Source organism: Xyrauchen texanus, chromosome 29 (assembly GCF_025860055.1).
Source record: "Xyrauchen texanus isolate HMW12.3.18 chromosome 29, RBS_HiC_50CHRs, whole genome shotgun sequence".
Taxonomy (NCBI): Eukaryota; Metazoa; Chordata; class Actinopteri; order Cypriniformes; family Catostomidae; genus Xyrauchen; species Xyrauchen texanus.
This window is the reverse complement of record NC_068304.1, coordinates 35,813,403-35,838,274: the sequence shown is the minus strand read 5'-3', so window position 1 is coordinate 35,838,274 and position 24,872 is coordinate 35,813,403. Positions and strand designations below refer to the sequence as shown.

The window sequence follows — 24,872 nt, the reverse complement described above, 5'->3', positions numbered from 1 at the left end:
AAAATAAAAGTCACGCACATTAAACGACAACATCGTTTTTATTTGACATTTCATGACGTCATCAATGTTCTTCTGCGCTGTACATGACATGACATTGCATAGCAACATTGCTGTTAGAAATGAGTCCTTATTATTTTTAGACATGTCAAAAGAGACAAAACAGGCTTTTATTTGTCAGTCATGAATAGTGTCTCCAATACAGATTATTAACATTATGACAAAGCATGGTTTGAAAACTGATAACCAGTTTGATTAACAGGCAGTGTATTTACACTCCTAATTCAAGGTCTTCGAGCTCCTTCAATAGCTGGGCCTCCTTTTGGATCTTCTCAAGCTTTAAATAAAAAATGAAAACATGTTTTTAAAAACTATTAAACAAATTCTCTAATAGTGATTTTTTTTTTAAAGCTAATTCCCTTAAATAAAAGTAATTTGCTGCTAATGGAGCTGTATTTGTAGGCCAACCCTGAGGGCTTTTTTTATTTATGAGTACATTAATGTCTCTGGTTAAAATGACTGTTTTGCTCTACAACATAAATTACATTTATAACTAAAAAATGAATTTTGAAGCTGTGGTTTAAAATTATATGTTGCTAACAACAAGTTGCTAAATAAGAACTACAACGATTGTCTGTTTTGTCAGGCAGGTGTATTCACATGCTTGTGGGAGTTGTAGTTCTTATTTAGCAACTGGCTAGCCAACATACAATGTTTAACAGCGACTTTCAAAATGTAATTGTGATTGGATGTAATTTCTGTTGTGAAATAAAAAAAATAAAGTCTCATCTATTAATTTTAACCACATTCTTATTTTACTCAAATTTTAATTACTCATAAATATAAACGTATAGCTCGAAAATGCTAATTGCCTTCTGTGTTTTAGAGCTACAAACTGAACAACTCTGTTATTGTGATTTTAGCCTCAGACAAAAACACTGATCTGGGTAATTATACCAAATAAATATATATATCTATATATATATAAAAAACAAGCTCACTCATTTGAGAACGTTTAGTTTTTTTTTTCACGAGTTGATGAAGTTTTGATATCGTACCTGATTTTTCTGCATAACTTTACCAGCTGTCTGCTGTTCCTTCAGTTCATCTATGGCTTTGAGTTTCTGTCAGATGCATAAGCATAAAACCAGGTTAGAGAGTGCAATGTAAATTCATTGTTGGTTACGATTGGCATTCTGGTATGCAAGTAGAAAAATAAATATGGATATATCTACAGATCTTCTGTTTTTTAAAACTGATTTGAATACTACACTTCCTAAATTGAATACTACTACTACACTTCCTAAATTGATAACCTGGAAATATATTTTTGGGGGGTATCTATACAGGCAAAACATTTACATTTTTCTTCCTAAACCACACTTAAGACATCTTTACACAGCAAAGGTGGCACAGAAGCGGCATCTGAAGTGGCTTTTAGGTGTACTTACAGACTTTTGAATGATGCTTTAGAAAATGTAGCAAAATTCGACAGCAATCTTGTTTGATTCGGTCACCATATTTCAACATTGCACCTTTTTTAAGTTCTTGATCTTTTTGTCAGTTTCGGGGTCTCCATGGGTAGAAGTCACATGTGCAGGAGCGACAGGGGTGGAATCTTCTACTGGAGGCGGAGCTTCATCAGATTTGTTTTCCTGTGTTGACAGAGAGCAGAACTCTGAGCTAGATATTCTTCTGTATAGTTCACGGAGGATTATTGGACCTTTAGCTGATACAAGCATTGGAAAAATGGAAAATGTAGTCTTTCTCTTCCAGGAAAATAGACCAAATATAATGAAAACTCATCTTACACTACATAGATTTTAGTCCAATTTTGGCATAAGAATGTCTCTCCCTTTCAAGGAACTGGTTCATAAAGGTAACATAAAGGTAAATTAAAAAACCTGCCTGTTTAGCTGCTTTCTTTGCCTCTCGCTTTTTCTGGTTTTTCAAAGCAGCTTTAGACATTTGCTTCTCTCCTGCAGCACCAGGCTTCATGTTCTGTGGCGGCTCTTCTTCATGCTTTAAAAGACAAGGAATGCCAATTAATGGAGGACAATATAGCAAAAATATTGCTCTGAAATGGCTTAAGTATTTACACACCAGCCTGACATAGCAACATTTGCTCAACCAGTGGTGTGAGAGCTCACAACTGCGAATACATTTTGAATATTCCTTCTTTCACCTGCCCTGAAAGTTATAGTTTACCCAAAAATTTTAATTCTCTCATTATTTACTCACCCTCATGACATCCCAGATGTGTATGACTTTCTTAAATAGAACACAAACAAAGATTTTTAGAAGAATATCTCAGCTCTACTGGTCCACACAATGCAAGTGAATTGCGAGCAAAACTTTGAAGCTCCAAAAAGCACATAAAGGCAGCATAAAGGTAATCCATAAGTGGTTTAAATGTCTTTTGAAGCAATCTAATTGGTTTTGAGTGAAAATAGACCAAAATATAACTCTGTTTTTACTGTAAATCTGCAGCAGTCTCCTTGGCGATCATGATTTCAAGCTTCTTAGTGCCATCTAGTTCCCTGCACATGCATCAAGCAGTAGGAAGTGTAAATAAGCTTGAAATCATGATCGCCAAGGAGACTGCGCCTTGGTTTTGAGTTCTCACCCAAAACCGATTGCATCTCTTCAGAAGACTGGTCGATTAAACCACTGGATTATTTCATGTTGTCTTTATGTGCTTTCTGAAGCTTCAAAGTTCTGGTAACCATTCACTTGCATTGTATGGACCTACAGAGCTGAGATATTCATCTAAAAATCTTTGTGTTCAGCAGAAGAAAAAAAGTCATACACATCTGGGATGGTATGAGGGTGAATAAATGATAAGAGAATTTTCATTTCTGAAAGAACTACTCCTTTAATGGTCAAAATATTTGCTCACAGAAAATCCTAAATCTAAACCACAAAATGATCTGAAAAAAAAGGATGTGCATTACACAAACTCACTAGTTTGGAGATGGCTGCCTGGGGTTTATTGCGGAGGGCAGGTGGGCGGTACGCCTGTGTAGGTTTGGCCTCAGTGCTGCCAAGCTCACTCTGCACCGCCTGGTATTTCACCGCCTTCTCTGGGAATGTTCCGGTCGGAAAGGGCTGCCATAACACTTGCCAGAGCTCTTTATTCAATGGCGTTTCATGTTTGAACAACACAGTCCCGGTGTAGTGCCAGATCTTATAGCCATTGCTGACTCTGAGCCTGGGCGAGCACGTCGCCGTGACTATATGCTCTCCGTCAGGACACCAGGAGAAGTGTGTAGTATCTTCAGCCTGGGGTTTCGACACCTGAATGTATTTCTTAACATCCCAAACCTCCATCTGCCCTCTCAGGTTTCCAAAGCCTGAGAGAACAAGGATGTGGCCCTGCGGACTGTAGAAAGCAGCGTTCCGGGGGCCCGTGCCAAAATCGAACACGGACTCACACTTGTGGTTAAAGATTGTAGCCTTTGCGGGCATAAAACCATAAACCACACAAAACTCTGAAGAGTTGGGGTTCCAGGAGACATCATATATGGGGCCGTTCTTTGCTGTACAGGACAACAAAACAATGTATGTAGGTGAATGATGGTCTGCATGCATGTATTACAAAATTATACAGTTTCATATAATGTTTCAGTACAAACAAAAAGGGGAAAAAGCAATATACAAATATGACACAAATAATCCATATGACTTTTGCACTATAATCCAAGTCTTCTGAAGCCATTATTATTGACAGAATAGTGTTCTGTCAATGCTCAATGAAATGCTATCATATGGCTGCAGAAAAATTTTAATATGTTGCGCATAAGTCAAATAGATATTGTGATGCTTTTATGATGCTTTTGAAGCTGGGCAGCATCTGATATGCTGTCTTTGTATGAAAAAAAAAGCTGTGTGAATCATTATTACATAATGAATCATGGTACTTACGTAACTGAACCACTGCACCCTCTCCATTGGTGGCAAGATAGTGTAACGTCTGTTCTCCATAATAAGAGGCGCCTGTTTTATCAACCTCAGTGCTGGCGGTCACTAGAACTGCAGTGGCTTTAGGAGATGAGAGGAAAAACGTATCTAAAATTCTCTGACAATATGAACCAAAATAAACTAAGCTAAAAAGGTTGATGATAATGATCATAAACTGCAAATTGAGTATCTACCTTTTTTGTTCCACAGCATGTCCACTTTATCAGCTTTGAAAAAGCTTTTGTTTGCCAAAGCAGAATTTGGACCGCCGAAATTGGGATACTGATACAGCCGTACAAATGACGGAGCACCTTTGCTTCCAGGAACATAGACAGCAACCTTCAGCAACACATGATCAGAATTAAAGAGGCCATTATTATGCGGAATCATATTTTCCTTGATATGTTGACGTACAATAGGTCATTGTACTATAAAGACATTTACATTTATGCATTTGGCAGACGCATTTATCCAAAGCGACTTATAGAGCACTTATTGCAGGGACAATCCCCCCGGAGCAACCTGAAGTTATGCAATGTCTTGCTCAAGGACACAATGGTGGTGGCTGTGGGGATCGAACCGACAACCCTCTGCTTAACAGTATAGTGCTTTAGCCATACAACAAGGACATACTGTAAGTTTCAGAACTCAAAACTTCCTCTCTAGTCCAAAAAGAGCATTTATTGTTTCCACTCTGGAAAAACAACTTGTTTTGAAAATCATCTTCATTGTGATGTCACAGTGCAGTGTCATTTGAATACCCTGCCTTCACAATTTATGTAATCGTCACTGTGAATTGATAAAGAAACAGCGGCTGAGGTACTCAAACACTGGAAGTGGTACTATTGTTACTGTAGTTTGCGTTTAACCAACGAAAAGATATGCATGCCAAGTGAGGGCCTCAGACATTGTTGTTGATCTCTGCAAGTTCCTCAACACTTCAGTGCTATTCTATGTTTATTCGGCACATTTGTCAAAGGATTCTTTCAAGAACCATTATGATTCAGGCTTTGCAAATAAACCCATTTTGAAAGATGGAGCAGTGCCAACTATTTCGACAAGACTTTTTTAAATAGACACATTTTAACACTACGGTTTTCTCGGTCTGTGTTTGTTGGATATGTAAAGAATTGTATAGTCAGTCATTTTTTAATATTGCAAAATAAAGCATGATGAGGACTTCAACGTGGAGTGGATCGTGCTTATTACACGGTTACTTACCAAATAGAGAACTATAATATTAATCAAAGATTAAATTGTTTTATTATGCAAGAAGAACGTGAAGCACCGAGTGCAACGAAAGACAATTCAATGACAGTGTATGCTAGTAAGCTTGCAAGCTAGCCAGAACATCCTGTATTTTGGCTGAAATGTATTTGTTAGTACACCCATTGTCCCGTATTTAAAGGAATAGTTCACTCAAAAAGGAAAATTCTCTTATTACTTACTCACCCTTATCATGCCATCCCAGATATGTATGACTTTCTTTCTTCAGCAGAACACAAAGATTTTTAGAAAAAGATCTCAACTCTGTAGGTCCATACAATGCAAGTGAAACATTTGTAGCTCCAAAAATCACATAAAGGAAACATAGAAGTAATCCATATGACTCCAGTGTTTTAAGCCATGTCTACAGAAGCGATATGATAGATGTGGGTGAGAAACAGAACAACATTTAAGTCCTTTTTTACTCTAAATCTCCACTTTAACTTTCATTTTCAGATGTGAAAGTGAAATTAAACAGGCACCACCACATGCGACTTACAGATGTAAAATGACTTAAATTTTGATCTGTTTCTCACTCACACCTACTATATCACTTCTGAAGATATGGATTTAGCTACTGGAGTCAAATGGATTACTTTTATGTTTCCTTTAAGAGATTTTTGGTGCTACAAAGTGTGCTCACCATTCAGTTGCATAGTATGAACCTACAGAGCTGAGATATTCTTCTAAAAATCTTTGTGTTCAGCAGAAGGAAGAAAGTCATACACATCTGGGAGTAAATGATGAGAGAATTACAATTTTGGGGTGAACTGTAGCTTTAAGCAGGGAAACTGTCAAGGGAGATCCCCTCCCCTGATTGACCAGCAAAACAATCAACTCCCCATCGGTGATCATCCCGAAATTACCAGCACAAGATGCCTATTAAAGTGGCGAAAAGACGGACCGATGGTCCCTCATAACGACCTACAGCTGGATACAGATTTATTAACCCTTCACATTCACAACTTACAGTTAGTATGGGCTATTATCACTGTTGCATTATTTTATCATCACATCTTGTATGCCTAGTATTCGGGAGGAAAAGTGTGCCAACTTTGTTCAGTTTACTACTGTTATTTCAGTCGGAACAATTGTAATAGTTTGATTGCACGCTTCACTATAATTGGGACATGTATGACTGAAAATGACTGACTGGGCTGAGAGCTTCCAAGGGATTTTGTAAATTGCTTGCACGTTTTCATGCTTTCATTCTTGTAAAATAACTGTTCACAACATGTGTGGCAGGTGACATTTGCTCTGGAAATATGTTAGTCAATCAAAATGGTCTATAGAAGTCTTAAAGGGGACATCTCATGCACTTCAGACCGAGGGCAAGAGGCAGTGAAGAAAAAGGTCATGTAATTCTAAAATATAAAAAATAAAAAAATATGCTTGACATGATCCCTTTAATATATTTCTATGAGTAAAACAGCATGTTTAGAGATACTGGAAAATGTTATTTTAAAGCATTCGGATACCTTGCTCGGCTGGGATCCAGGAGATAGAGCAAACTCAGACACTTTCTGAAGGTGTAGCTTGTTCGCAATTGTTTCTACACACCAAAACACAAAAAGTTACATAAACATTTTAAACATAAATACATCTCAAACGAGATCAAGTTACATAAAATTCAAAAAGTGTTTAAAGTGCTTAATAAATGACAAAGAACCTACAAATAACGCAACATCATCTTAATGAATGAAATAAAATGAAAAATAACGAATAATAAATGGGTTACCAAAGTTGTTGTTCTCAAAGAAATGAAGTTCATTATTGACATTTCTAACAGCAATACTTTCATCATCTGCCCATCTTGGACACCTTTAGAAATGGCCAAGAAAATACAAATACAGAACTTATGCACATTCATGCTTTACACTTAGTCATTTACATACAGGTATTGAATATAACTGATATTAAGAAAGACAATTTGACCATTAAAAAGCACCAAAAATTGCCATGGTACTACTATGTTGTTTTGACATGGTACGAAGGTAATACCATGTTTTTTGGTACCTTAACCATGGCAGTGCCATTGTATTCTTTGAAGTACTGTGAAGTACCATGTACACCAATACGGTAATCATTCAGTATTATGGTATATATCAAGGTACCATGGTAATACCATCTAATGCCATCACTACACCACCATAGTACTTTTTGTAAGTTTTATGGTTTTAATTTCATCATCACTGTTTGTTAATAATCACTCACCATCCTGTCATCATCTTCTGATAGAACGCTTTGATACAGGTACCTGTTTGCAAGTCCCAAAGCTGCAGGTTTGGCTCTCCCTGAGGTTTATCCTGCGTTTCTGACAAACAAAAGGAACAGATATGTGAGTGTTATCTGGAAACAGAGACAAAAATTACACTTAAGCTATTAGCTGTAATGCACAAAAATCTAGCTTTTGATTTTGTATGTTCATATATGTATTGCAGTATAATATAAAATAAAAAACACACACATTAAAAAGTCTTACTGGTATATTGCTGCCAGGTGGCCAAAACATTGTTCAGAGGTGAGAATTCCAGCGAAGCTGTTTTGGGAAGATCAAAAGACTTCACCAAGTCTCCACTAGGAACTTTGATCACACTGACCCTAAAAACATAAACAGAAGACTTATATTTAATCAAATATGAATCCTGAGAACAATTAACGACACTCTAACTCACTCCTCATACGTACTGCGAGCCGTTGCACCAACCAAACAAAGATCCATCCCTGCTGAATGTCATGTGTTTGCCTTGCCGATCATCCCTGAAATAAATAGTAGAGTTGATGATAAAGCATTCGTTTAATTCTTGCATAATTATTATGCATGCCGTTATCACCAAATGTTAATTAAATATTTGTTCTTGACAAAAATGTATGTCACACTGCAGGACTGTTTACATGAACTGCTAAAAAAGGTAGATGGTGAAATTATGTAAATACAGTTTAAGTCAGAAATTTAGCCAAATACATTTAAATTCAGTTTTTCACAGTTCCTGACATTTAATCGTAGAAAACATTCCCTGTCTTAGGTCAGTTATGATCAATACTTTATTTTAAGAATGTGAAATGTCAGAATAATATTAGAGAGATTCAGCTTTCTTTTTCTTTCATCACATTCTCAGTGGGTCAGAAGTTTACACACACTTTGTTAGTATTTGGTAGCATTGCCTTTAAATTGTTTAACTTGGGTCAAATGTTTTGGGTTGCCTTCCACAAGCTTCTCACAATAAGTTGCTGGAATTTTGTCCCATTCCTCCTGACAGAACTGGTGTAACTGAGTCAGATTTGTTGGCCTCCTTGCTCGCACACATTTTTCAGTTCTGCCCACAAATTCCCTATCGGATTGAGGTCAGGGCTTTGTGATGGCCATTACAATATCTTGACTTTGTTGTCCTTATGCCATTTTGCCACAACTTTGGAGGTATGCTTGCAGTCATTGTCCATTTGGTAGACCCATTTGAGACCGAGCTTTAACTTCCTGGCTGATGCCTTGAGATGTTGCTTCAATTTATCCACTTAATTTTCCTTCCACATAATGCCATCTATTTTGTGAAGTGCACCAGTCCCACCTGCAGCCAAGCACTCACACAACATGATGCTGCCACCCACATGCTTCACAGTTGGGATGGTGATCTTCGGCTTGCAAGCATCACCCTTTTTCCTCCAAACATTACAATGGTCATTACGGCCAAACAGTTCAATTTTTGTTTCATCAGACCAGAGGACATTTCTCCAAATCTTAGTCCCCATGTGCACTTGCAAACTGTAGTCAGGCTTTTATATAAAACAATAGTGAATTTAAAATCTAAATTTAACATCTAATGTGAAAATGTCCATCCATCCATCCATCCATCCATCTTCAACCGCTTATCCGAAGTCGGGTCGCGGGGGCAGCAGCTTCAGCAGGGGGCCCCAAACTTCCCTATCCCAAGCCACATTAACCAGCTCTGACTGGGGGCGTTCCCAGGTCAGTGTGGAGAAGTCTTCCCCGAGGCCTCCTCCCAGCTGGACATGCCTGAAACACCTCCCTAGGGAGGCGGCCAGGGGGCATCCTTACCAGATGCCCAAACCACCCAACCATGTGAAAATGTATGGTTTCTAAATGAATGCAGCCCTTTAAATTCTTTTGCCAGTTCATGAATAATTTATTTGACTTTTTATGATTTATTTAAAAGAATTAAAATGTCTATCCTTGTATTTTTCATCTGGTCGAGATTAATCAGGGTTTTAGAAACAAATTAGTAATAATGCAATTACTTTTCAGAAAGAGCAATTAGTACAGTAATCTAACTACACTGTAGAAGAAGTAATCAGTAGTTAGTAATTAATATTTTTTTTTTTGGAGTAAATTACCCAACGCTGTCCACAGAACACCTCCAATTTTCTCCAATTAGCCTATCTTAAGCTAATTGCCAAAAGGCTTAACATCATTTTCTGGAATTTTCCAAGCTGCTTAAAGGCACAGTTAACTTCTTAAATTCTGACCCACTGGAATTGTGATATAGTCAATAAAAAGTGAAACAATCTGTCTTTACAACCTAAGTGTATGTAAACTTCTGACTTCAACTCCATATGTAAATATATATATACACAAAAGGTTAATATATATTAACCTTTTGTGTATAAAACACACACTTATAACTGTATACTTTACCGTATATTTTAACCTACAAATTAGCTGGTTTAAGAACATGTTATTTGTCTCTCACCTCTGAAATGCAGAGCTTTCTTGACAGCTTGGAGGTCCACACAACAGCAAAGTTCCATCTGATCCTTGGACTGTTTTCAATGAGAGATAATATTAACATAACTGTTTGAAATAACTTTATAAAATAATTGTTTCTGTACTTTTTAAAATGCTAACCAATTACCATCACCTATAACTGCTAAATATTATAGAGGCTTATACATTTTTCATATATGGATATATGTGTGCAAATGTTGATCAATATTTAATATTTTCATATATGATCTGACAGTATAAATATGATCATGTGCGCATATGACAGGCTTGTGATTGGCAATGCAGCATGCATATACGGAAGAGCTTGAGAATAAATCGTTTTTTTTTTACATTTTATTTCACGCCATGCCATCACAAATTAATTGTTTTATCTTTACGCCTTGAAATGTTGAGCTTGAAAACACATTCAAAAGCAACAACTCACCTGCTAAATGAGGTATGGGGGGCGCCATTTTCAAACGGAAGTGCGGCCACGTCCCACGTCCCACGTCATAGAATTTCATGCCTGCGTCACCAGAGTTTGACGTGTAAAATGTCAAAAGGAAATATTTTGAGTACAATACCTCAAATCTCTTTCAAAAGAAGGTTGCGGAATAATAATAATTGTATTTGTAAATTGAAACCCCCCCTCTCCCATTTCTAAATTGTGTTATAATTAATTCCTATGAACAATTGATTTGAAATACACCGATAATAGCTTACTAAAAACGTATAATTTCATTTTGCTAATCAACTTTATAGAAAATGACACACGATAGCTTTTTATAAACAGCTTGTGATCACAACTTTTTTTTTGTCAACTTTTTTTTCTAACACCTGACAGAACACAATCCCAGTTTCCATGATTGACTCATGTAGTGATGTGATCAACTGCGCCAAACAATGATTTATATCTTGAATGGGCATTTAAAAAAGAGCGTGTGAGGGCTTGAGATGAAAGCTCACTCAGTCATGTCATTGGGAGGCAAAAGTGTTAATAACACTTGCTATAAACATAAATGTCCTTCAGAGGGCGCATGGTGGCCAGAAATGTTAAACCTCTATTTATCTGAATTCAAATCTCGAAACGCCTTTTCTCCTACTGGAGACATTTGTGCGCAAATAGGTATAATCGTTTAAATGCTTGTTGTGACATGGATTAACACCTTGCATATAAATAAAACCCTTTAGCAACAATCGTTATAAAATAATATATACACAAAATTTAATAGTAATCTGGAACGACTGTGATTTGTCCATTCAGAACAACGCTGAGAAAAGAAACAACTACCACGTGACAACACCGTTGTTTTAGAAGCGTTTTAGACAACAATATACACTTGACTAATAACACTGAGATTATTGAAAAGCCACTAGATTTAAAAAGCACTGTGAATAGACAAAATATAAAAATAAAAATGACCCTTTTGAGGCTGACCAATTAGAGACAACTTCGGGCCGTCAAACCCCGCCTATTTCCATAGCTCCTGTCTCACGTTGTTTGTCGTTCGGCTAATGTGTGCTCTTCTTCGGAACGTCCACGTATCGTGGGTGGAGAGACCTTCTCTTATGCACACGTATACTTAAAACCAGTGTTTCAGTATAAGATCATACGTCAGCTGATTACACCGACCGCTTGGATTTCTTACAGTCTTTTCTTTTTCTTTCATAAACGTTTAAATTAGTAGTGTGAAAGATGGTGGCCAAACAGAGAATTCGCATGGCGAACGAGAAACACAGCAAGAACATCACACTGAGGGGCAATGTGGCCAAATCGACGGTAAATCACAACATTTTCAACTATATTTTTAATACAGTAAAAATGTGGATACAATCTTAACCCTTGTGTGACCTTCGGGACATTTTTTCTTTTTCATTTTTGTTTTTTCGATCATTTCGCCTGTGTTAATGCCAACGGCATACATTTTGCCAAAGGTGTGTATTTTGGGGGGAATTTTGATATTTCAACCTCTGTTCTTATAATACATCTATAATAAACTGTGTACACAAAATAGTAACACTCAGTACCTTAATGACACAAATGTACACATTGAAATTCATTAAAACTGTAATATTTGATCCCAGTGCCAATAAAGCATAACATAATGATTTCTATGATATTATGCTTCCAGAGCCCTGTCTTCTTCATTTTATTTGTAATATTTTCCACTAGATAGCGCCATTTTCCTTATGTTTAGCCTATGGAGCAAATACATACTTTTTTCCTATTTTCTGTTTGCTGTATTATAGAGCACTGCAGGCAAATTGAACAAATGATGCAGCTAAAATTGTGTGGGTGTGTTGTATGGATGTCAGAATGTGTGTGTGTGTGTGTGTGTGTGTGTGTGTGTGTGTGTGTGTGTGTGTGAAAAAACAAACAGTGGCTTTATTTAAACAAACTGGCATTTAAAGGGTTAAAATCCTGAAAATGAATGAGTATTTGGTAGTTATGATCAGGACTGATGTTGGTAAAAATAAAAAATCAGTGAAAGTGGAAAATAATATTCATATGTAATATTTTTATGGCAGTTTTTTTGATGTCGACTTTTTTTTTTTTTTTTTTTTTATCTGACACCACATAAAATAGTAATGCATCAAAATCAATGTTGTTGGTCATTGACATATCCCAGACTGTGATAACAAAACAAAACAAAAAACCTTAGCATTTAGTATTCATTAATTAATAAATTATATATATATATATATATATATATATCATACATACAGTGGCATTATATAAACAAACTGCATATAAAGGGTTAAAATCCTGAAAATGAATGAATATTTGGTAGTTATTAACAGGACTGATGTTGGTTATAAAAATAAACTAATTGAAAGTGGAAAATAATATTAATATATAATATTATTATGGCAGTTTTTTGACGTGGACATTTTTGTCCTCTGAAGACCTCAGAGTAGCTTTTTTTTTAAATTAACAAGGGTTAAATTGTTAAATTGTTTCTTTGTGTTGTAGCAAAAACTTACTATAGCTTAAGACTATTGGACAGCTGTTGTTTTGGCTACATAGGTTGAGCTTTGTAGTTTTAGTGTGTTAATTTACTCATTGTCTTTCTTTAAAAGTATTATGCCAATTTATTTTCTCAAATGTAAAATATTGTCAATATTTCCTCAACAGAGAGGCCCTCAAGATGAGAAAGCAGCGGTTGGTCCATGGCTTCTTGCCTTGTTCATCTTTGTAGTATGTGGATCAGGTGAGGTTACAATCCAACAAACACTCATCACCTTCATTGAATTTCATGTCTACATTATTCAAAATATCTTGAAGGTTGACTTTTGACTTTGCTGATCCCTTTATTGTAATCCAGTACACTCATAACAATTAGTCAACATGCCAAACATGTGGTTAATGTCATAACTCAAGAGTGCATGAAGTTGTACTCATTAGGTATTAAAATGTTGCGTTCTTTGGTAGCAAGCTTGACCAGCTGTTTATATTTTTTTGCATAAGACTAACATTTAATCAATTAATAAAAACAATTAATCTAACTCAAAAGTTAATACTCCACCCAAACAGTATTTTCATTTATTACTTGAAGTCAATACAGCCCACTCAAAATTTTAGCGTGATACTGTTATTAACTCCGAAAAGACGTTTACATTTGCCCCTTTTTTGGCCAGTGTCTTATTTGAGTCCTATTTGAGTTCCACTTTTGAGCAGAAAATCATATTTGCTTGCGGTGTGAACTTATTCTTAGATACTTAAAATATTTCAACAATAATACAGTGTTCTAATGTTATTTTTCTGTACTCTCTCTACAGCGATATTCCAGATCATTCAGAGTATCCGGATGGGAATGTGAAGAGTCCATCAGCCCATTAAGTCACAGTTAATTCTCCTCTTCCGGCACAGCAGAAGATCACTTGATCATTCCATTTATTCTTATTTAATCTTTGTTTTACAAGGTCTTTCACCACAACGCTACGGTTTCCTGTGCCTTACTCAAAAACCGGAGGAACATTGTCTTCTGAAACATTCCAATATGGGACATTTGATCAATATTGCCGCTCAATCCATGGCAGAGGCAATACACTCAAGACTACGAATGACTGTTAGATTTTGTTTTCTACACTAACATTTTTGTTTGAAAGAAATGTTTCATTAATATTCTATGTTGTAGTTTGGGGACCAGTTCAGTATAATTGTTAACATTGGTACTATGCACCTGGAATTGGATTTCTCTCTACTTATAGACCCGAGTTTGTGTTCTTTGACTGTATCAAAGGAAATTAAGGTCCACAGATTCAGTTTTGTTTGTAGAGAACAACAAAAATAAAATGAAATGTACTTTACATCTAACTTAGGTGTTTTGTTTTTGAAATAGCTATTTGGAAAAAATTTACTTGAATCACAATGAGCAAATAAAATAATCACAAGAAAGATTATTTGGGTAATAAAATCTGATCAATAGTAGCAATAATAAAAGGTTTTAGTTTGTTATTATGATACATACATATACCACCTGACTAATATTGTGTAGGTTCCCCTCGTGCCGCCAAAACTGCACCAACCCGCATCTCAGAATAGCATTATGGGATGATATTCTTCTCACAATTGTACAGAGTGGTTATCTGAGTTACCGTAGACTTTGTCAGTTTGAACCAGTCTGGCCAATCTCTGTTGATCTCTCTTATCAACAAGGTGTTTCTGTCCACAGACCTCCCGACTGTTTTGTGTGAAAATCCCAGGAGATCAGCAGTTACAGAAATACTCAAACCAGCCCATCTGGCACCAACAATCATGCCACGGTCCAAATCATTGAGATACATTTTTTTCCACATTCTTATGGTTGATGAACATTCACTGAAGCTGCTGACCCGTACCTGGATGATTTTATGCACTGCGTTGCTGCCACATAATTGGCTGATTAGATAATCGCATGGATGATTGTTGGTGCCAGATGGGCTGGTTTGAGTATTTCTATAACTGCTGATGTCCTGAGATTTTAACACACAACAGTCTCTATAGTTTACTCTGAATGGTGCCAAAAACAAAAAACATCCAGTGAGCGGCAGTTCTGTAGAAGGAAACACCTTGTTGATGAGAGAGGTCAACAGAGAATGGCCAGACTGGTTCGAACTGACAAAGTCTATGGTAACTCGGATAACCGCTCTGTATTGTGGTGAGAAGATTAACATCCCATAATGCTATTCTGAGATGCGGGTTGGTGCTGTTTTGGTGGCATGAGGGGGACCTACACACTATTAGGCAGGTGGTTTTAATATTGTGGCTAATTGATGTGTATATATATATATATTTCACAGATTACAAAGTATCATGAACAACATTTCCATCCAAGCGCATCAAAATAAAGCTGATGGAAACACATTATTGCTAGAATGTCACAAATGTTGACATAATATTTTTCAGGCAAATTTAACTCAAGCGCATAAACTCAATGTCGATACATCAAATGTCACAAAAAACTGGGTTGGAAACACTTTTTGTCAATAAAATTGGCATTAATGTGAAAATGTAGTGTCACATGACAGAGTTTGCCCCAATCATTAGCATGTGTTAATTGTGACAACAGTATTGAAAGCCAATTTATTGTATGTGATTATGGATTGATCTTTATAGAGCTGATCTGCAAACGTGACACTTCCAGGAGTGCCAACACAAATACCTCGCGCACATTGAACACACGAATGGCCACTGTTTGCGATTAATTTAGTATCCGTCCGTTTATTTATTTATTATTTACAAGTTTATTTTCCACACCATTCAAAATAATAGACGGCAGTCATGGAAATTGCCCATAAAACATATTATTTCTTTTCACAAAGAAGTTTTAAATAAAAAATAAATAAACAATTAATTTTTTTTTGGAACATTTCCAGCCATATTCTATTAAATTATTGTTTAGTTTTACTTTTGAAAAAATGCCAGCAAAATTCTCTGTATTAAATTAAGTAAATTACCAAAAGAAAAAAGCATTAAATTAAAAATAATAATTTACCAAAAGAAAAAAAAAAATGATAATAATTAAATTAAAAAAAGTAATTACCAAAACGAAAAAAGCATTACATTAAAAAAAAAATATTACCAAACGTAAAAAATTATATATTTTTAGACCTATAATTGCCTTTTCTTTCCACAAACTTAAATTAGCTTTACCCTGTCTGTAGACAAATAGTCGTCTGAATGACATTCTCAGAATGTTCTACAAGATTAAACATTTATCAGAACTATTTGTCCAATGCTGAATTCACTTTCTTTAAAACGTTTAAATAGGCCTACTTTAAATCTAACCATCTTTACCTCGGATCACATTTACTGCATCTGAGAAATATGCGGGACATAATGCAGTTGTGATAGTGATGCTTTTGATTAGATGATTGTTCAAAATATTGAATATCAGGAATGTATCATGTAAACCCTGATATTACACTTTTAATAGCTGTGCACACCGCATATAGGCTACACATCGATTGATGGCCCTTAAACTGAGACCGAAATTTTCCCCCATTACATTGCCGGCAGGTTGCCAACTTGAACAGGACCATGGCGATCCGCTTTCGGGATCCTATCAGAAGGGCAACTGCTTTTGATTGCAGTTCCTCCTCTTCTGATTGCTTTTATTTGTTAATTAAAATTACAGTAAACGGGTTAATGTTAATGGATTGTACCAATAATCTCCCCATTTTACCCAAACTTCAGAGGAAAAAAAATGAGGGACATCTGGAAGGCGAATTAGCGATAAACAAACATTTCTGAATGGAAACGGCTTCAGGGCAGATTTATTTTGCGCTAAACCAAAACCTATATGACAAAGTTTTTTTTAGGCATGACGTCATCACGCACACCAATTTTATCGATATAATTCCGTTTGAATGGAAACGGGCAGAAGGCGGCAAATGTCGCAATTTTTCCCCCAGTATTTTCACTTTGTCGATAACAAAATAGCGTGAAAGGTGGATGGAAACTATGGCGTCTGCATTCTTTATAATTCAATTTACCACTAGAGGACAGCATTGCAGCAATGTTAATTAAAGGAACAGTTCACCCAAAAATGAAAATACTCTCATCAGTTGCCATCCCAGATGTGCATGATTTTCTTTTTCAGCAGAATACAAACAAAGATTTTTAGATTAATGTTGTAATACATCTGAATTGTGATCATAATTTCAAAGCTCCAAAAAGCACATAAAGGCAGCATAAATGTAATCCACACTACTCCAGTGGTTTAATCCATGTCTTCTGAGGCAATCCATTTGATTTTGTGTAAGAACAGACCAAAATATAACTCCTTTTTCATGGTAAATCTAAGCATCAGTAGTCTATTGGTGATCATGAGTTCAAGCAAAAATTAATGTATAACTTCAGAAGAGATCGATTACAGGACTGGAGATTTTTGGATTACTTTTATGCTGCCTTTATGTTCTTTTTGGAGCTTCAAAGTTCTGGCCACCATTCACTTGCTTTGCATGGACAGACAGAGCCAAGATATTTTTCAAAGAATCTCTATGTTCTGCAGAAGAAAGAAAGTCATAAACATCTGGAATGACATGAGGGTGAGTAGTAAATGAGAGAATTAAAAATGTTGGGTGAATTATACCTTTAATTTGTTTTAAATACCTGCTTTCCATGCTATTTATTTATTATATTTTTTTGTTGTTGGAAAAAACAGTTTATCAACAAAAACATGAGATTTGTGCCTCTAACATCAGAATGGGTGGATAGTGCCTTGTAACATTTAAAGGGGCCATGACAAGGGATTTTGAACATGGAAGTAAATAACTGCAGTGTCAACTTCTACAGCGATGAATGGCAGTGAATGGGAGACCACAGCAAATATTATTTTCACTTACCCATTTGTTTCAAGAGCAAAAGTATAAAAATCCACAATTACATTTGAATGACTTTCCGGAAGAGGAAAAAATAGAGAGCGGTCGATTATGACAGATGTGAGAAGATGTCAAATTTACTGTCCCTCTCTCTGCAGCTGTAATCAAAACCCCATCGCAGCTGTGGAAATTAATTTTTAAAACTAATTCCAGGATAACATAGCAAAGAATAATGTTATAAACTTACTCTCAATATGAAAAGAATTATCATATAAAAAAAGTTTGCTAGATTTATGCTGCTAAATATATACAGTCTATTAGGGGTTGTTGTGGAGGTGGTCAGATTTAAATGTCTACCACAGTGTAGTTTGAGTTGTGAAACTTGCAGTATCTTTATAGTACAATTAACTCTTATATGTCAAAGGATCAAGGAAAAGTTGATTCCTCATGTCATGACCCCTTTAAATTATGAATCAGTAATATTTACTTATTTCTCAAAAATCCACATCATCAATGTAAAGATTAACAAGAAAGATGTCTGGTTAAATTAAGGTATTAAAAAAAAAAAAACGTCTTAGTCCGCGCATGCGTACTATCATTCTGTGTTTGGTCGGACCTTTTTGCTCGGGATCACTCTATGCCCGCAGTGTGTCCACGCATGCGCACTGTATCGTTCCTTCGCGTTCGTGTGGGGGCCGTGTGAATCCAGCGGGAGTGTTTGCTGTGTAATGGCGGCCTCGTTGTTGCTCTCCGCGGAAAGCGCTGTGCCCTCGTTTATCATCGGCCATCCCGCCGGAGCCTCGTCGGCGGGAGCAAGCGGCCATCACGAATTATCCAATATTCCCGGAGTCGCGTCCTGGAGCCGCTCGCTGGACCGAGCGCTGGACGAGGCGGCGGCCACCGGAGTGCTCAACCTGAGCGGCAGGAAGCTGAAGGAATTCCCGAGGTGCGCCGCCGGACACGACCTCACCGACACCACCCGGGCCGGTACCGTCCCAATCCTTTCTTTACTGACCCGCTTTAACATTTAACCAAACCCAGAGCTGAGTAGAAGTCACAGTGGTCGAGTTTTACACTAGTTTAAAGTGTACAAATATGTGAATGGTGTGTCTGTGCTGGGATCAGTCCATCTGAACAGTTTATCATTGGTAATACTCATGAAACACGTACTCTTCATCTCCAGATGTTATGATTAACTCACAAACTGTTCAGGGCATTGTTGTGTTAATACAGAAACTAATGTTATGGGTTTGGACAATATTAAATTATGGAGTGCATCTGTCAATGTAGATAATATGAGATTTAAGTCAATGGGGATTGAGTGTTATGTTAAAATGTTTGATAATTTGTATAAAAAAAAAGCTTGATTATCAGGATTAAAGCCTTTGTTTATAAGAGGTTGATCACTAGGTAAAGGTGTTGGATAATTTTAGTGGGGATTTGATCTTCAAATATATCATGTTGGTAGTGGTTTGATCATGCAGATAGTGGTTTATTCAGCTTTATTGGTTTAATGATCAGCAGGTTAGGGGATTTTATCACGTTTTTAGATATTTTTGTAGATGGTTTGATCATCAGGTTAATGTGTCTGATCATTTTGATGGGAGTTTTACCATTTACAGGCTTTGCATCTTCAAATTAAGGGGTTTGTTCATGTTGATTGGTGGTTTAATCATCAGGTTAAGGGGTTGGATTATCAGTTTACGGTTACAGTCAGGCATTTACAATTGAAGTGAATGTGGACAATTTTGGGAGGGATTAAAGGGAGAAATGTGACGCTTATAATTTTATAAAAACACTTACATTAATTATTTTTTAAATTGTGTATTATTTTAGCTGTAAATTTGTTTAAATCGTCATTTTAGGGTTTACAGCATTATGTCGTCATGGCAACAAAGCTGTAAACTCAGAGCATAACATTAGTAAGCGATTTTATCACACTAAAATCATGTTAACGCGCATATTGTTTACGTCTTGTGGCTATACTTGTCAAACAGTCTGTATTTTTACTTTTACGAATTGGCCGCATTGACTTCCATCGTAAGTGCCTCGTTAGCCCTATTCGGACAGGACTAGTTTACTAAACCCCCTTTGTCAGAGAAAATATTCAAATGCCTGGGAATGTCTGTTTTCTAGATGTGGGTTTTACAGAAGGTTGAACACATCAATTTAGGTGCTAAAATAAACGTATCTTTTAAAGTTATCTGTTTAAATTTAAAATTACTTCTCATTTTAAAATACATTTCAAATAACATTATTTATGATTTGTTTTATGATTAATTATGCATTATAATGACTTAGTTTAAAAAGCCTATTAAACTTCACATGAGTTTATAGAAGTGGGTGCTTATATTAAACTCACTGAAACAAGACATATCATTGTATTATATAATTATAACTTTACGTAATTCACGAATGCGAGTGAATCGCTCGCACTGTAGAGCCCTGTACTGTCTTTTATACTTGAGCTGCTGGACAAACGACAGGTCTGTTTAAAGACAGAACACTTTGTTCATTATTCTGATTACAGCATTTATTAAGTTGTAAAGTACATGTATGATTACAGTAGCAAGGAATGTATTAAGTAGATGCCAACTGATAGTGGATTTTCCGATACGATAACTAAGGTGGTGAAAAAGGCTGTTAAACCTATTAATCAGCCAATAGTTAAAAAGAAAATATACTTTTAGAATGATCACACATTTCTAAGTAGTATTTAACAATTTAAGCTTTGTATTGGAAACATAGATTTTTGCCGATAACGACTGAGCAATTGAGCAACTGTTGGCACTGATTATTTGGATTTATTTTTTATATCAGTCTACATTGAGTCTTGACAACTTTTCGAACCGGTCATTACAATTGTGAAAGTTATGACCATGGCCTCTTCCATTTGTATTATTTGATTTATTTTTCACAAATTTAGTGGTTTACTGTAATCAAAATAAATAAACCTCAAACTGGTTTATAAGCCGTTGCAGGCGTACCTGACATAGAGAGGCAGGTGTCACGATTTATATGATACTTGAGATTCTTGACATGCTCTGACTCGAGATTTGCATTTCATTGCCAGAAGCACAATCAGAAGACCAGCACCTTCCTGTTCGAGAGTTATGTTGCATTTATCAATGTGCGAGATTCATATAGAACTGCTTTAAATGAGTCACATGTTTTTAGTGTGTTGCATCAAACCAAGTAGTCTGTATTAACATCTGTCAAAGGACCTTTTGTGGACTGCTCCATAACATAAGTGCTTTTAAATTATACTTAATGACTAATTAAGTGACGGTTACACATATGCAGACAGACAAGTTTATTATTACCATTTATGGTATGACAGGAAAGACAAAGTATAATAAAAGTGCAGCAGTTAAATTTTTCTGAACTTTGTCATATACTTTTGTAAAAATCTAGATTTTATTAATGGTCGTAATTTTATTTCTGTGATGTGTATGACACCATCAAATAAAACAACTGCATTTAATGCAGATTTTTGCTCACTAACAGAAGAAACTATTCAAACTATTGAGTTGTGTAAAAATATTGAGATGCATTCCACGATATTGTGTTTTTGACCTTTCTTAGAGTTATTTGGTGGTGTTTGAGATGGGTATTCATCACTGTTGCTGTTGTTGGTATATTGCTTTCTTGTATTGTGGTAGACGATCTGAAAATAAGAAATGGTCATTGTATCAGGACTACAGCTCTGATCCCGAGCACACAAGACTGTCTGTGTCAATATTGATTGTCTGCTTAGTGCTCGCTGTGATCCGTGCAGAAATCTCTTTTTGTTTCTAAAAGCAAATCACAAAAATGTTGACTAAAAGCAGTAAGAAATGAAAGATTTTGGTGCTGTAACCTAAAATAGTTATATTCCTTGTTATGGTTTGCAAATGATAGATTGTGTGCGCCGAAGCTTCTGCCAGTTTCTGCCTTTTTTAGTGAGGTCATTTTAGGCCAATAATGGCTGTTTGACAGAGGCTCTTGATTCTGACTGCAAGGATTGTCAGTAATGACATTGTCTTTCCTTAGAGTAATCTGCATTGTAAACAAACAAACAACGCAAAATGTACTGAAAAAAAAAATTTCTGTCATTATGGCATGGTATTGTTGTGTCTGTATATTTTGAAGTTCAAAACAGTACATATCAATAACTGCTTAGAATAAAATAAAAATTGTATTATACCAACTTGTGCTTTAATATGCACTGATAACCACGATGATAATACAGGAAAATAGAAAGCCACATTATTATTGAAGTTCATCAAAATTGGCCTTTCCATGAAGCATGGCTAATAAACCGTGCACAGTGTCGCACAAAAAGACAAAATGCCATCATGCATTAAGGTAATTTATACTTTTTTACTTAAAGTAAATGTTTACCAATATGCTATTTATTTTGGCATCCCTACAGAATATGGTAAGGCAACTTACAGTTAGTCAATTAACAGGTTTTTACAGTTGCTTTTTACCATTTCTTAAATATTGCAAAACAACATTTTTTTTAGTAGACCTGTCAACAATATTTTCAAAGACTCACTGCTTAGTGGGCTGGCTAGTGCTGCCAGAGCTGGCTAACTTTCTGCTGGTTTAAGGTGACATGTGCCCTCATCTGATTGCTTTGGCTGCCTTGTCCTGTGAACTCCTGGTTCGGAATTTTGTCTTCGCTCTGCTCAGAAAGTAAAACAGGTGTCGATCCCATAAAAGTGATTTCAAGGCCAAAGAATATTTATCAAAACCGAAATAGCATCATATTGCACTCAAAATCAAAATCAATCTGATTGGTGAGCTTTTCACAATTTTTATATCAGCCTTAATCCGAAGTCACTGAATATACAACATTTTGTAAGATGGCTGACATTTCCTGACATGGAGTCTTGAAAAGATATTCAGAGTTTCAGCCACATGGAAGTACTTGTAAATGGAACGTCTTCGATAGTTATGTCTGTAATATAAGTGCTACCTATCACTTTTGAATGTACAAATTATGACCGCAAATACTACGCACATTTTCCAATGACTTCTTGTGTGTTGTCCAACCCGGTCTCATGACAACTTGAAATAATAGTATGAGTCGGCCGGATGCTATTTTTTCTCACAACGTCCCATAGAGAAAAAAGAACCAATGAACGATTATGATTTTAACCCCTAACCTGAGCCTAAACTTAACCATAAACTCTAATCCCTTTCCCAAATCCTCAACCTAACCATGATTTTAATAGGAAAATAACTTTCATGTACTGCTGAAAAAAAGAAAGCCTCTGGAGTTTGTAATGAGATGATGGGAGTGTATTACAGGTTTTTGACATCAGTCATTTGCATTGCATTACATAAATATGGAATGATTAACTAAATTTGTTCACAGACTTTTCCTTTCTTAAAACAAAATGTTAGACAGGAGGCTAGCTAAAATGTAATTCCTGCATTGTATTGACTTGAAATTCTTTTTGTTTATTGGTTGGTCTCTGTGGGGAAAAAAGTAATACTTTCTTGCACAAGCCAAGTTGTATAATATCTTCCGAATTTGCCACGAGACTGTGTTGATTTGATCTGTACAACTTGTTTGCAGAGACTGCTGTGCCATTATTTGAATTAGCTAACACTTTATTATTTGCTTATTTGTGCAAATCTTTGCCAGAATTAGCTGCAAAGTGGACCAACTTAATACTGATAGTCAGAAGTCTGGCACTGCAAGACTACTTTGTGCATGATACAGGGCTCGACATTAAGCATTGTCATATAAATTGGTCATTCACTTGTCCGTGTAAAAAGTTATTTGTCCGGAGAGAAAAAAGGACATTTAAGTTACACGCTTAAGTAACATGTTAAAGTTTATGTTGTATATTTTTCTAAAATTATGACCGATGCCCAACCAAATGGTGTACCTATGTAATCAACTAAATTATCTGTGACAAATATAAACGGCACTGGGTTGGGGAGGAGGCTATTGTCATATGATAATTATTTTATTTTATGTATGGTAGTCACATAAAGGAAGGTCCCATCACCATCATTTACTGCAGGGATGCTCATTGTTCTATGTAATGAGATCTACTTTTTCATCATGTTATTGCAACAAGATCTACCATGTACAATAAATGCTTTATATTATCACAATACCAAAATGTCAGTAGTCGGTAATGAAATTTGATGTCAATCAAACAGGACACAGCTGTTACTAGAATTTTATCTAATTATAAAATTGCATGTTCTGAATTACTTTCAACAGCAGAATAAGAATATGAACTTTGTAATAAGTGAAATAGGCCTTGGCTATATAGCCAGTTATTTTTTCGTTATTGACGTTTTAATCAGTCTGCTTGTCCGGACAGGCAAGTAAAATTATCTTTTCTCTTTTTCCCCTTCAAAAATCCACTTGTCCCGGACAAGCGTTAATGCCGAGTCCTGCAATACAGCTGTTCAACCATGGCATACATTTTTAGGGAGACCCGGAAGGCTAATTCGCCATGGGTTACCTGGTGAATTTCCTATGGGTTTTTATAATGAGGTTTTTGAATTTATGGGGAAAATAAGGTCTGTGGTAAACATTAGCCTACCTGAAGAGACTGTTTGTTGTACAACATGAATTACACACAGTCAAACGTGAACTTTGAAGCTGCCATGTTCACAGCTCGGGACATTTTTCCATTTTAAGAAGTTGGTGAAAATGAGAAATTCTCACCTAAGAACACAAGATATCAATAGTTTCTTTCTATTGACTCTAAATCCTTCTCTCTCGTCATCTCTCCATGCTGCCTAGATGCTGTTTAACATGCTAGTATTTTTCCCAATACTAGCGCTAATCTTTTCACCTTTAGTGATGAAGCGCTGGATGAATCGGAATAATAAACTTTAAGCCCTGGTTACACAAGTGGCTGGAAATCATGAACCTCTCAGTATCCAAAATGTATGTATACATTTTACAACTAGGTAATGTTACAAAATGTAAAGAATGTAAAATTTAAGAATACTCTATTTGGTAACAAACATGTCAACAGTTTTGTGTGATATTTCAATCTTCTATTGGTCACGTGTCACCTCGTCGTGTGAATTCACGGTGCAGGGATCACCAAGCTTGTACTTTGATATGCAGCATCGTACAAAATTTTTTCGACATGAGCTT

The 24,872-nt window shown here is 36.0% G+C and overlaps 3 protein-coding genes across 5 annotated transcripts in view; 2 read left to right on the top strand and 1 right to left on the bottom strand.

The window, feature by feature from the left end:
- Positions 1-59: 59 nt before the first annotated feature.
- On the bottom strand, positions 60-10,433 carry eif2a (eukaryotic translation initiation factor 2A). Its single transcript, XM_052097407.1, has 14 exons — positions 10,389-10,433; positions 9,930-9,999; positions 7,912-7,983; positions 7,706-7,824; positions 7,438-7,537; positions 6,962-7,044; positions 6,702-6,775; positions 4,152-4,296; positions 3,922-4,038; positions 2,962-3,536; positions 1,906-2,019; positions 1,533-1,652; positions 1,056-1,121; positions 60-334 (listed from the first exon to the last, which is right to left on the bottom strand). Exons 1-14 carry the CDS (start codon positions 10,414-10,416, stop codon positions 269-271), a joined length of 1,749 nt encoding a protein of 582 aa, XP_051953367.1. The 5' UTR covers positions 10,417-10,433; the 3' UTR covers positions 60-268.
- A 1,021-nt stretch (positions 10,434-11,454) lies between these two features.
- On the top strand, positions 11,455-14,254 carry serp1 (stress-associated endoplasmic reticulum protein 1). Its single transcript, XM_052097529.1, has 3 exons — positions 11,455-11,723; positions 13,080-13,155; positions 13,724-14,254. Exons 1-3 carry the CDS (start codon positions 11,640-11,642, stop codon positions 13,762-13,764), a joined length of 201 nt encoding a protein of 66 aa, XP_051953489.1. The 5' UTR covers positions 11,455-11,639; the 3' UTR covers positions 13,765-14,254.
- A 4,159-nt stretch (positions 14,255-18,413) lies between these two features.
- The window catches only part of LOC127623089 (DISP complex protein LRCH3-like), a 42,563-nt gene continuing 36,104 nt past the window's right edge, over positions 18,414-24,872 (top strand). For 2 of the 3 annotated variants that reach the window (XM_052097334.1, XM_052097335.1), the window contains exon 1: positions 18,415-18,736. In XM_052097334.1, the coding sequence (XP_051953294.1) occupies positions 18,478-18,736 (259 nt within the window). In that variant the 5' untranslated portion in view covers positions 18,415-18,477. Of the gene's footprint in view, positions 18,737-24,872 lie in introns of all 3 variants that reach the window. The other variant, XM_052097333.1, reaches the window with a different exon arrangement.